Source organism: Notamacropus eugenii, chromosome 5 (assembly GCF_028372415.1).
Source record: "Notamacropus eugenii isolate mMacEug1 chromosome 5, mMacEug1.pri_v2, whole genome shotgun sequence".
NCBI classification, from domain to species: domain Eukaryota; kingdom Metazoa; phylum Chordata; class Mammalia; order Diprotodontia; family Macropodidae; genus Notamacropus; species Notamacropus eugenii.
The window spans coordinates 291001833-291015242 of NC_092876.1; the positions used below are offsets into that span (position 1 = coordinate 291001833).

The 13410-nt window shown below is 36.4% G+C and overlaps 1 protein-coding gene across 3 annotated transcripts in view; it reads left to right on the top strand.

Moving 5' to 3' along the window:
* The window catches only part of LRP1B (LDL receptor related protein 1B), a 2222640-nt gene that overhangs the window by 722764 nt on the left and 1486466 nt on the right, over positions 1-13410 (top strand). For all 3 annotated transcript variants that reach the window (XM_072613193.1, XM_072613191.1, XM_072613192.1), the window contains exon 3: positions 11884-12021. In XM_072613193.1, coding sequence (XP_072469294.1) covers positions 11884-12021 — 138 coding nt within the window. The remainder of the gene's footprint in view (positions 1-11883; positions 12022-13410) is intronic.

Here is a 13410-nt window from a genome sequence, read left to right on the forward strand (position 1 = left end):
GGCTACTACTAGGGTCATTACAAATGTCACCTAGAGAATACTCAGCTTGAAGCATGAGGCCAACGGAACAAAGTGCAGATGCTTTTAAATGAGACAAGAAAAAGAATTTAGTGAAACAGTAAACACTTGGGGGATTTTCCACTGATTTGGATCTTCCAAGCCACTATTCCCCCCATTAGTGCTGGTAAATGAGTTGACTGTACTACTCACTTAATGGTGCAGAGAATCACACACCTAGGGAGAGTAACAATTTATGCTCCGTGGTAGAGAATGCTGATTTCATTTGCTTTGTCCCCTATGTGCCTCATAAGGAAAACAGGAGAGCAAAGCATTCCTTTAGCATGAGAAAACTCTTGTTTGGAAGGCTGTAAACTAATGATTTTAATACTTTGCCTTGGTCTGCAGTAAGCAGAATACCTCTCTCTCATGTTTTCTTGGAATCTTGAATCTCACATTATGCAATTTCATTGTGGGAGAAGGTTATGAACTTACCTGAATTTGTTATATTAAGTTGCCCACAGTCAATTATTCAGATAAAAATCACTTGATTATAAAGTTGGCAATGAAACTGGTCTCATGTGATTTTAAGATATACCAAATTTCAGTTGTCCTTCAAAATAATGCTAGAGCTTTATTTCCATTTAAATGCAATCTTTTTTTCACCCAGAAAGCAATTCAGAACAGTGTAACAATGAAATCACAGGTTGTTTTTTTGTGGGTTTTTTTTTTAAACTTGATCTGTTGAATCTGAATATACATAAATATAACAGTAAAGGGTGTCTTTTCCATAGCACCCTTCCCAAAAGGTGGTCAGCATGTATTAAGCTTGTAAAGGGCTCCACAAGGACTTTAAACCTAACATAAGGAATTTCTCTACGGGGATACTTCTTCAGAATGAGGATTGTTAAACACCAAAATGGCTTACTGAAGTTTCAAAATCCCCTTCCCTGGAGCCTTTTAAGAGTAGAACAGATGTCCAGGATGGTTTGAGCACAGTATACAAGTACAGTAGATTCTTATTTTCCCTCCTAGCTCTTGGATTTTCCTAAACACCTATTTCAAATACAGAGAAGTAAAAGATCCAGCACCAGGTAGATTCTCTTTAAGAATTCTTTTATTCTTTAAAGAAGAAAGTAATACAAGGTTAGAGTATTTGTACATTTTGAAGTTGTTAATTGCATTTTTGTGTTTTCAAATATTATCAAATATGGTACTTTTGATGAGATGGGAATCAAATCTATAATTGTAATGGTGTGGAGAATTCAGAGCATAGAAATTCTCTCCAAAAATGAAAATTAATAACATTTAAAATATGCAGTCTGAAAGAGTTCCCTAAGTACACTGAGAGGTTATGTTTCTTGTGTAGGTTTACACAGCTAGTGTGCTTCAAAGGCAAGATTTGAACCCAGATCTTCTTAACTCCAGGGTTATCATTCCATCCACTACATCTTACTCTCTCGTAAGGCACTTTATTATTTGTATTGATACATATTAACTGCATTAGAAACTTAATTTCATCAATCCACTTTTCGTTTCCTTTATGTAAATTCCTTATTTTTTTTTTCTGTTTAAAGCCTTGTTCTATCTAATAAGAAAATCTCAGCTGACACCATAGGATGTGAATAAAGATAGGATGTTATCTCTAAAGTAATACATTTATAGGGATACTTTGCCATCTTTTTAGGCTAATTGCTCATGACACCAACCTTTAAAAATATATTATTAAATGTCTCGACAGTAGAGCATCTCATTGTTTGTATTGTACTCAATTATCCAAAAGGACACAGAATAATTATTGTGGTCTAACATTTTATTTTTTAGCTCTATTAATCCTGAAACAATAAATGAGCATAAGTAGTGGTGCAGTTGAAAAGTTCAACCAATCGTTGCACATAAGAGATTCACATTCCAGATTTTCTACTGATTTCTTGGGTTAACTAGTCAAGGAGGACCTTATTCTTATCTGCAAAATTAAATGGTTTGACTTCCAAGGTTCAATCTAGGTATTATTTTTTGGTGCTATTGTGTCCACAGTGGTAATTAAGAACCTTCTCTTTTGAAATCACCTACACCAGAGATGTCAAACTCACCCCCATCAGCAAAATACCCAAGAAGCACTAACCAGATCAAAATATAATCTGGAATGTTTACATTCCAAATACAACGCAACATAGATAATATTAATTTGTGGTTTTCTAAGTTAATATGTGGCATATGGATATCCGTTTTTATCTGAGTTTAATCACTGACATACATTCTCCTCTCTTTTTCCTTTCCCAGAGAAAATCTTGCCTCAAAGCCGTCCTTGATACTTTTATTCCCCAGTTCCACACTTTATATCACCTCAATATCATTCCCACCCTCTCTTCCTTTTTTCCATTTTCTGAGCAAGAGGTATCCCTCTTCCTTGTAAAAATCATGTAAGAAACATGACCATATAATTCCACTTTCAGCCAAAACTTTCAGCAGTTAGTCCTTTGATTGTCCCCTTTCTCCCTTTCATTGCCAACCTGCACTTATCCACTCATTCCTTCTCTGATCCCTGTAAATATGCTCAGAACTCCCTCAACCTTAAAAACAATAATAAAAGCAACGCAATGCCCTTTGTGGTATATCTCCTCGAGGGATTACCATCGATGCCTTCTCCCTTTAATAGCCAGACTTCTGGGGATAAAATGTACCCTATACTAGTTGCTTCCACTTTTCCCCCTCCTGAACGGGATTTATCGGGGCCATTCACCCCGAGCCGACAGGTTTACCTGACCAGCAGGGCCTGTCGACCCTGAAGGAGCTCGCTGTGAGTAACGATGAGGCAGGAGGCAAAGATGTAAGGCAACTCCGTTTATTCAAACTAGCTCAGGCACTTATATAGTATCATGTATGCCTTAGTTACGTAAGCAGCACAAGCAAGATTAAACTAGTTTAAGCAAGTTTTGCTACTGCTTTCCAGCCACGTTTCAGGAAGTATCTGGTGGTGAACAGGGGCGGAACCCTTCCTCCCAGCGCCATCTTGTTCATGCCTTACCAATCTCTCCTCAGATTACCTGAGCCGTGATTGGTGTACGCTGTCCAAGAGAGCTGAGGGTTGGCAATTCCCTTACACCCTCCTACTCAGATCTCAATGCTTCCACTTTCTCCCTTCTATCTCAGTTCTCAACTTCTTAACAAATAAAGCTTGCTACCCCATCTTTCAATTGAACTCATTTCATGTTCTTCAGTGATCTCTTTATCACAAAATCCAGTGACCCTTTCTAAGTCTTCATACCTCTTTGCATCTAAAGCACTTGACCCTGTTGACTCTTCTTTACTAGATATTTACTCCTTACTCTTTGGGTTTTTTGTCATGGAACGGTGTTGTGGTTCTCTTCTTAGTTGGCTGAAAAATCCTTCTAGATTCCACAGGATCAGCATATCTTGGTGTCCCTATGCATGTTTTCCCATCAGAGTTTTGTCTTAAGTCCCTTCTCCTCTCTCTATACTCTCTGCTCTGGCCATCTCATCCTATCCCAGGAATTTAACTGTAATCTAAATATAAGTGATTCAAATCCTGTTGCAATCCTACATCTCTAACTACTGACTAGACATTTCTACCTGAATAAAAATCCCATAGACATCTTAAACTCAATGTGTTTAAAAGATAATTTCCTCCCCCAACTTGTCATTTGTCATAATTTGCCATTTTTGTTGAGGGAACCACCAGCCTTTTAGTCTCCCAGAATCAAAATCTGACTCATTTCAATTTGAGGTTATAATTTAATCTCCCATATTCATTCATTTACCAAAGCTTGTCACTCCTTCCTCCTTACCATCTCTCCCATCTGGCTCCTTCTCTCTACTCATACTAAATACTTCCTAGTTCAAGCTCTCAACACATTTTGCCTGCCTTACTTCTCTTCAACCAGGCTGGGCTACCAGTTAGTTCCCTGTACAAAATATTCTATCTCTTGTTTCTGTGTATTTGAATGGGCAGTTCTCCCTGACAAGAATGCTTTTCCTTCTCACTATCACCAATTAAAAGCCCAGATCACTTGTCTCAGCTTGTGTCCTGTTCCTAGTTCTATATCACCATCACACCAGGGTTTCAGGGACCAGTTAGTATAGAGACCTTGCTATTTGCCCTGCTATGACAACCTTTTACCACCAAGTTAAAAGGAACAGAGATTCTCAGGTGGTCCAGAGACCTTGCCTTTCTACCCCAGAGAAGTCAACCTATTCAGTTCTGGGACTTGTCCTAGGCCGTAGCCTGGATTGAGCAATTCTACCCTCCTATATCTAACTGACCCCTGATAGAGTTTGATCCCTAAGACTATTGCATATAATCCTCTTACCATTTGTTCACTTGTCTTAATTATTTTCCTCTCTTTACTTCTTGCTCAGTAATTGATAATCGCATTAATCACCATTTATCATTACTACTGTAAAGGGCATGACCATTTACTTCTGTTTGATTCCACTGTGAAAAACTCTTTATTTTCTGAGGCAATTAATAGTAATGATGGTGGTGGTTGTGGTGGTGGTGGGATGGTGATATAGGATAGAGAAGAGGATTCTTGACCTGAGATTTAAGTTACGGTTAACAGACAGAGATGATAAGGAAAAGTATTCTTAGCAGGGAGAACTGCCTATTTAAAGACAGTGAAATATGAAGTAGAATATTCTGTACAGGCAACTAGTAGGCCAGCCTAGTTGAAGAGAGAGATGGGAAAGTATGTAAGGAAACTTATTAGGAGACTAGAATAAAAGTGTTGAGGACTAAATAGATGTCACTCCTTGGCTAGGATTCCTTGCTCCTTCAAACCTATCCGTATTAGCCCTATCTTTCTAGCAGCTATATCCTGAACGGGATTTATCGGGGCCGTTCACCCCGAGCCAACAGGTTTACCTGACCAGTAGGGCCTGTCGACCCTGAAGGAGCTCGCTGTGAGCAACAATGAGGCAGGAGGCAAAGATGTAAGGCAACTCCGTTTATTCAAACTAGCTCAGGCACTTATATGGTATCATGTATGCCTTAGTTACGTAAGCAGCACAAGCAAGATTAAACTAGTTTAAGCAGGTTTTGCTACTGCTTTCCAGCCACGTTTCAGGAAGTATCTGGTGGTGAACAAGGGCGGAACCCTTCCTCCCAGCGCCATCTTGTTCATGCCTTACCAATCTCCCCTCAGATTACCTGAGCCGTGATTGGTGTACACCGTCCAAGAGAGCTGAGGGTTGGTAATTCCCTTACAATATCCTACTTTAATGTAGTCTTCTATTGTGACCTCTGTAACCCCAGTCTGTAATTATCAAACTATCTTTTACGTTAGCACTGTGTTCTTTTGCCTGAAATTACTTTATATCTAATATGTATTTAATCTTCTATATACATGCACTAACAGAATATGAACTCCTTGATAATATAGACTGTTTCTTTTGTCTTTGCATCCTTAGTGACTAGCACAACAAATTGTATATAGTGGAAGTTTAATAAATGTGTATTGAGTTAATTTAATATTTTAAAATATTTTATATTTACTTGTCTATGAACACATCATACCTTCATCTGAGAATATAAATTTCTTTCGGAATGAGGCTGTCTCACTTTTTTTCTTTATGCCTTGTCCTTAGAACAGTAGCCAACTCATAAATGGACACTTAGCAAATGCTTTTTGATCAATAGATTTCAAGTAAATAATAGCTGACACATATAATGATTTAAGTTTTGCAAAGTGCTTTGCATACATTAGATTATTTGATTCTCATAGCAACCCCGTAAAGAAGGTACTAAAGGTGTTATCAGTCTTATGGAGACCAAAAATTTCAGTTTTGAAGAACTTACACATGACCACACAGCTATCAAGAGTCAGTGGTAGAGTTTGAATTAAAATGTTTCCAAATTAGAATGTAGTGCACTATATACAATACTACCCTGTCTATTGCAACTTTATACTTTCCAAGGAGTAACAGCTTTCTTTGATTTTATTCATAGCTTTCCAGAACAAAAGTGAGTGGTTAGAAAGGTTAAAAAATATGCTTAAAACAAAAACTATAGACTAAAGGCTGGAAAATTAACTAATGGTGCTCTAGAAATACTAATATGTAGTTTAGTTTTGATGACAATAAGAGACTTTCTTTAGATTAATTATAGGAAGTTAAAGCACAATGTTTAATTTTAAAAATCCTTCCCAGTGAATTTGAACAACCTGAGGGTTGCCCATTAAAAAAAAAAAAAAGAAGAGTAAAGAGTCAGAGGATTAATTTCAAGAACTAAAAATTTGCGATGGAAACCTGCCAATAGATAAGATTCTTTCTTTTCCATTATTTAGATAGCTTTTAGCAGGTGAAGGTTTCTCTTAAAAGCAAGGTTTCAGAGGATGATAAGGTCTATAAATGTAGTCAACCCTCAGTACTATCAATAGATAAAAGTTGTGGTTTAGATAATCCAGAATACTAGATACTTTCAAATCAGTCTTCTAGGAACAATAGAATTTCCCTTGTTTTGTAGTAGATTAAATTACTAATTACATTTGGTTTGAATCAATAACAATTACTTAGTAAATATACATTAACTATAGTCTGTATTCCCAGCATTGTTATTAGTTTTAAAACATTACTGCTTTCAAAGAATTTCCAATCTTTGGGAGAGATAGGACCAAGCTTAATGCAGTATGGAAAATAAAAGGCAATATATAGTTAAGTACAAAATTGTATGATGCATGCGTTAATTACAGTAGAAGATCAGATAATGGAAAACTAAATTAGGTATGCTCAAAGAAGGCATAACTGAAAGGCATGTGAGATGACTCTTGAAGGGTGGGCTAAGGAAAGAGGAAGAGGGGATGGCTAACTTCCATTGGGGGTTATAGTATGGTAGGTAAGATGAGCACATTATGTACTTGGTCCAATGAAAGAAAAATCTGACTATAGAGAAGGATTACTGTTGTGGAATTGTAGAAAGCAAGCTGGAGAAGTCAATTGAACCCAGATTTAAGTGTTAGGTGATATAGGAAACCATGTGCTTTGTAAAAGAAAGGTGAAACGATTTCTGTAGAAATAGCTTATTGACCAGAAGTAAGGTGTTGACTCAAGATTAAATATTTGCTGCAGAAATTTAGTCTGTTGATGGTAAAAGTTTACTCTATGTAAGCATATAGTACCAATTCATATGAGAGAAAGATAAAGTGGAAGAAATATGGAAATCTCCTACTTAAGAAACCTTAAATTCTATTCTGTTTGGGGGTTCATAAATAATATTTCTTCACTGTGCATATCTGTCAAGGTGAAAAATTTTCTTAGGCAGTGTTACTGCTTCTCCTTAGGATTCAAAAGCAAAATGGCACAGCAGATAGAGAGCCAGCCTGGGGGTCAGGAAGACCTTGGTTCAAATCTGGCCTCTGATGAGTATTGGCTATATCCTTCAGCAAGTTCCAGAAGCTCTCAGTGACCCAGGCAATTCTCTAAGGCTATAAATTTCAGAAAAGGTGACAATATGACTTGGTAAAAGGAGTTTCTTCATTCTGCATTTCTCTATATCCATGGAATCACAGGCCCAACTTGTATCACTCATCCATTCCACCTATACTATCACTTTGATGGGACTCAAAAAAAGAGAGCAAGACAGTCTTCTTCCGGGGATTATCAATAACTTTCCTGTTAATACACAGGATGAGCAGAAGATCCAATATTCAAGGAAATATGTCCATTTTTACTGAGCAACCAGGGCTCACCTACCAAGAAGTAATGGAAAGGGAAATAGTACTGGACAGGGTCAGAACATCTGAGCTTAAACCATGATTCTAAAACTTTCTAGATATATGGCCATAGGCATTATGACTTCATTAAATTCACAGTTTTAGAACTGTTTGGTACTTGGGATACTGAAGATCATCTAATAGAATTCCCTAATTTAAGAAGGGAATAAAATGAGTCCCAGTAGATTAAATGAATTGCCTCATGTCTCCCAGCTGGGTAAGTAGGACACAGGTTACTTAAGTCCATTTGAAGTGTTGTTTCAAATAGATAAGACTATCTCTCTGATGCTAAGTACCCTCTTTGTGAAATAGAGACAACACAGACACAATTTGAGGCAAACATTTTGTAAACCTTAAAGCATGAAACTAAAAGATATTATTAACATTATTGTTAAAATGATAATAACTATCACTCATATAGTGCTTTAAGGTTTGCAAAGCACTGTGCATTAATAATGCTACTATTTGCAAAAAAAAAAAAAACAACAGGCCATATAATTTCCATGATGTTAGGCAGAAATTTAAAGTAGAAAGTCACTCTTGTTCTCCAACTCCATAAATTCTTGGGAATTTTTTTCTAATACAGATTGTGCTAGAGTCCTGATTTTCTCATTGAGCTGCCAGTTCTGTTGACAAGAGGTAGTGTCAGGATCTAGTCTTTTATGGAAGACATTATGATGACTCTTGCATACAATCTTGTCTTTACTCCACCCACATGGATTCAAATACCTTTCAGACTCCCCTGACATCATTATATTTTCTTTTTCTCACTGTCTTTCAGCTTTAAAGAAAGTACAATACTTCCATCTACCCTCCTTTATTAAGTGAAGGAGTTTTTTCTGGTCTCCCCAATTTGGTAATTTAATCACTCACTGATTTTCCAGCTATTTATACTACCCTTCCAGGCATGCTTGTCCCCCACCTGACACTTTTCACAACTAAGATTCAATCTTTCATTTGTGCCACCTCATCTATTACCAAATCTTGCTTTTCCCAGAACCACTAGGTCATTTTTTAGTGATTAAAGCTGGAGATAAAACCTTTGCAGTTCATGAATGACATTGTCTCTTATGAAACACTATTGTTATACTTTATAGCATGGTTTTCAGGTACCAAAAAATGAATGCCCTAAATATTAACTTGGCATCTATGCATGAATTTACTTTTTTTAACTTTTAATAAGCACTGGACAATTAATTAAGCTGGAGATTGTTGTATTGTAATTGCTGCCTGTGGCAAGCTAATAGCTCTCCTAAATTAAACAATTAATTTAAAATATAATCAAAAGATTGTGTAGCTGAAAAATATCAGTAAGAAGCATTTTTTTTTAAATTATGGAGATAGGAAATATTGACTGAAATTGTCCTGCTTGTATTCCAATTACATATTTTAAAGCTAACATTTGTGGGTTTTCCATTTTATTAAAATATTCACACTGGAGGTGTAGTTTGTACCAAGTCTTATTCACAACACATATTTTTACAGTAAAGTGAGTTGTACGTTTGGGGAGACAGGTGTTTGACAAAATTAATAGCCTGTGTATAGCAGTAATTGTATAAATATACATGAACACACAGAGAGAAACCTCTCTACAATATCCCTGCTGCTAGTGAGACTACCTAGGAGAAAAATGTTGATGAACTGCTGGAAATGTACAGGGTCAAGTGATTGCTATTCTAGCATCTAGTCCAATTACATCACTCACAATCTACTGATGTGTTTAATCTACCTCCACTAAGAATAAGGAATTCTTTTGACCAGTAATCTGCTTTTGGTAACTTCCTGGAATCATGACGTTAAGAGGGGTTATTAAGGAGGGATCTTAGAGGCTATTCAGTCAAATAAATATCTGCTAAACAAAATTCTGTTATTATATTTGATAAAAGATCAGCCTCTTGAAAAATTTGAAGAATTGGAGAAACCAACACCTCTCAAGCCAGTAGTGCTGCTCTCGAACAGCTTTGGTGGTTGGGAAGATTTTTCCTCATGTCAATCCTAAATTTTCTTCTTTGTAACTTCTACTCATCACTTCTGGTTTTGCCCCTTAGTGGCAAACTGAAAAAGAATAATCCTTCTTCCATGTATTAACATTCATGACATGAAAGAAAAATGGGGAAAAGATAGAAATTTATGTTTCCTAGATATCTTGGAATATGATTTTTTTTCATATTGACACATCGATATTTTTCTTACCTTTCACATATTTTAAGACCGCAACATAAACCCCCAACCTGAAACTTCCAGCTCCTTCAATTATTGTGTGTATGTGTGTGTATGTGTGTATGTGTATATGTGTGTGTGTGTGTCTGTGTCTGTGTGTATGGCATGAGTGTAAAGGCTTTTTACCGTCCTACTTGTGTTCCTCTGTACATTCTCTAACTTATGAATATCTTTCTTAAACCATGGCATCCAAAATTCAACACAATACCCTGGCTGTATTCCTACTAGGACTACACAGAATCATCATTTCCTCCTTGTTCCTAACTACTATGCCGCTCAATGAGACAAAGATCACATGACCTTTTTAGATGCAACAAATATTACTTTTCCAGGTGATATGGAGCTTGCATTTCAATTACATCCCCCAGATCTTTGTTTTCAGACAAACTACTGTCTAAAAAAGCCTCTTGCATTGTATGCTTTTGAAAGTCTGCTCTTCTCTTTGCTTCTATAACTTGCCTACTTTGATTTTCAATTTTCTCCTCTTTAGTGCTATTCTATCAGTTCCCTGTCTAGTATTTTACTTTTTCTTTATTCTTGTTATAGTATATGAGAATAAACTTCTGCAAGAACATTTTAATGTTCCCTAGAGACACTAAGATGAAAGAGAATGATGGAAATACACCCTTCCACAGCTATTCATCCTCTCTGCATGTTTCTAGGAGGGTAGACTACTAGGAGAAAATTTGTTTCCCCCAAAGTGCCACTTTTTAATGAAATAGCTTCTTCATTTGACTGATCCTGTCCTATGGTTCTGAGTTAATACCCCATTCTTGGTCAGCATGGTGTTATATTAATATATTTGTTGGGGAGCTATACAACTTTAGGACAAAGTGGAAAACTTGGTTGAAGATCCAACAGAGATTTTGATTCAAAGGTTTGAGGACATGATTTTGGAAATCCATACAAATGAGGACTGTTCATTTCAAGGAGAGTAATATCTAAATTATTATTTTTGTAAATATGGCTTATTACCATATCAAAAAGGAAAAAAGGAAGTGGGAACAATTTGATTTTGACATAAAGAAAGCTCTTGGTTAAATGATTGTTAAAGACAATGTATTATGGAAGAAGTCTTAAAAATCCCTCATGTTGCAATTTTTTTATTTGTACAAAAATATTATTTAACTAAATTGGTTCTTCTTTCTATAAAGTAGATTACATGTTGTCCTGAGAGCTAGAAAAAAGGATCAGATGTCTTAGGAAGACAATTTTCCATCTTTCCCCCATTTTTCACTATTGTTTCCTGCTTTCTTGTGCTTTTTGTTATTTGTTTTGGGGGAATCAGGAACTGGATAGGTAACTTTATGATTATGGGAATCTTCTAGCATGGAAGCATCCTCCTCTTAGGCAAATTAGCAACTCCTTTTTAATTTAAATTTTTAGAGATTTATTTTGTCTCATTAAATGAGTGTTTCTTGCTCATGATCATCTAGCCAGTATGCGTCAGAGGTAGGAAATATACCAAGATTTTCTTGATACTTCTTATAGTGTTAGTGGTCAGCTACATGGCACAGTAGATAGAGTGCCTGACCTAAAGTCAGGAACTCTTCCTGAATTTAAATCTGTCTTCAGACATTTACTAGTTGTGTGACCCTGGGCAAGGCACTTATCTCTCTTTGCCTCAATTCCTCATCTGTAATATGAGTTGGAGAAAGAAATGGCAAACCACTCCAGTACTTTTGCCAAGAAAACCCCAAATGGGCTCACCTTAGACTCAGACACAGCTGAAATGACTAAACAACAATTTATTTCCTTCTTTCCAGTACAAGATCATACATTTCAGACATTCTGCAAAACTGAATGCATTATACTAATGTAATCTATGGTTATTTTTTATTCATATAGCCTGCTGCCCCTCTCCCTGTGCTTAAAGGTTTTAATTTTGAAAGAAAATTCAAGCTGACATAGATTGTTCTGTCCTTTTTTGTTTCAGGTCCTGAGGAAATAGAATTCAAGTGTCCCTTGAATCATATTGCTTGCCTTGGAACAAACACATGTATTCATTTATCCCAACTGTGCAATGGTGTACTTGACTGTTCAGATGGCTATGATGAAGGAGTCCATTGTCGGGGTGAGTCCATTTGCTGAACAAAGCAGCAGAATGTTCAACTTCCAGAGCTGCCTATGAAAGTTCAAAGTGAACCTCTAACCTGCCCGTTCTTATAATTTTAAGTGTACCAGTTACTGGAAAAGGGTGAATATTATTGCTACAGACACTCAATATACATTTCAAAGAGGCAACTATTGTGTATTGTTGAAAAAATAAGTAGGGAAAAAACACATTCATGCTTTGAAGTCTGACTGGATAACAATTTCTCATTTTATATGAAAGAGTACTTTTGAGCAAAGACAGATGAGGAGCTGTTTTTGTCACCAAAGATCAATATCACACGGTGTTACACACTTGTTTCCTCTGAACTCTAGTTTAAACAAAGTCAGGAAATTTAAGCTAAAACTGAGAATCAAATATTTCAGTAAGACTTAGTAATGTAAATTCTTCCCTTTGGTGATGTTTTCATGAAGGCTTTCTATTAGCTACTCTGTAATATATTTGGTCAGGCTTACTTGAATTTAGTTAAACATTTAGTTCTTTCTATTAGGACAGAATAAAAGGTCAGGAAAACTCTGGAACATATCAAACAGAGAACAGTGTAAAGATACAGCAGAGTCTGAAGTCAGAAGACCTTGGTTTGACTCCCAACTCTCCCATTTGGTACCTCTGTGATCTGAACAACTCACTTAACCTCTCGAGGCTTTAGCTTCCTCTTCTGAAAAGTGAAGGAGTTAGATTAGAATCAGTCTGGGACCACAGTCATTTATTAAGTTTCTTCTAGATTGTAAACCCTGTTGTAAGTACTAGAGATACAAAATAAAACCCAAATATCTGCTCTCAACAAGCTTGCATTCCACTGGGATGGCCTACTTAAATGATGTACATGATCATTTATATAGTCTACATCTAGGATCCTGAAATGATTTGGGTAATAAATATATCCCAGTGGGGATAGAATAAGTTTTATCAACCACTCCAACTAAATTTGTGGGCTGGATTGTAGAACCTGCAACTGAAATCTACTAGGCATCTCAAGGCAAAAGTGAAGCAAATAGTAAGAGTAGAATATTAGTTAAAATCAGGAGATAAGCAGTTATCTCTAGTTGGAATCAGGATTCAAAATCAAGGCCACAAATTAGAAAAAGGGTCAGTTTAGAAAAGGTAAATGATTCAAGTCCTCCCAAGGCAGGCTAAGCTGTGAGAATCAAGAGAGATGACCAATTAAATTGGACCTGTGGATGAATCTAGACTGGGAAACAAATGCCAAAATCAACAGTTCATCTGATGCTCATTTGTCCAGACAACCAAACCTCATGAGCTCCACAGGAGGAATATGGTGACTATTGACTCTGAGCATAGATCCTATGATTTATAGCTGTAAGGGATCTTAGAGGTAACCTAATTCAA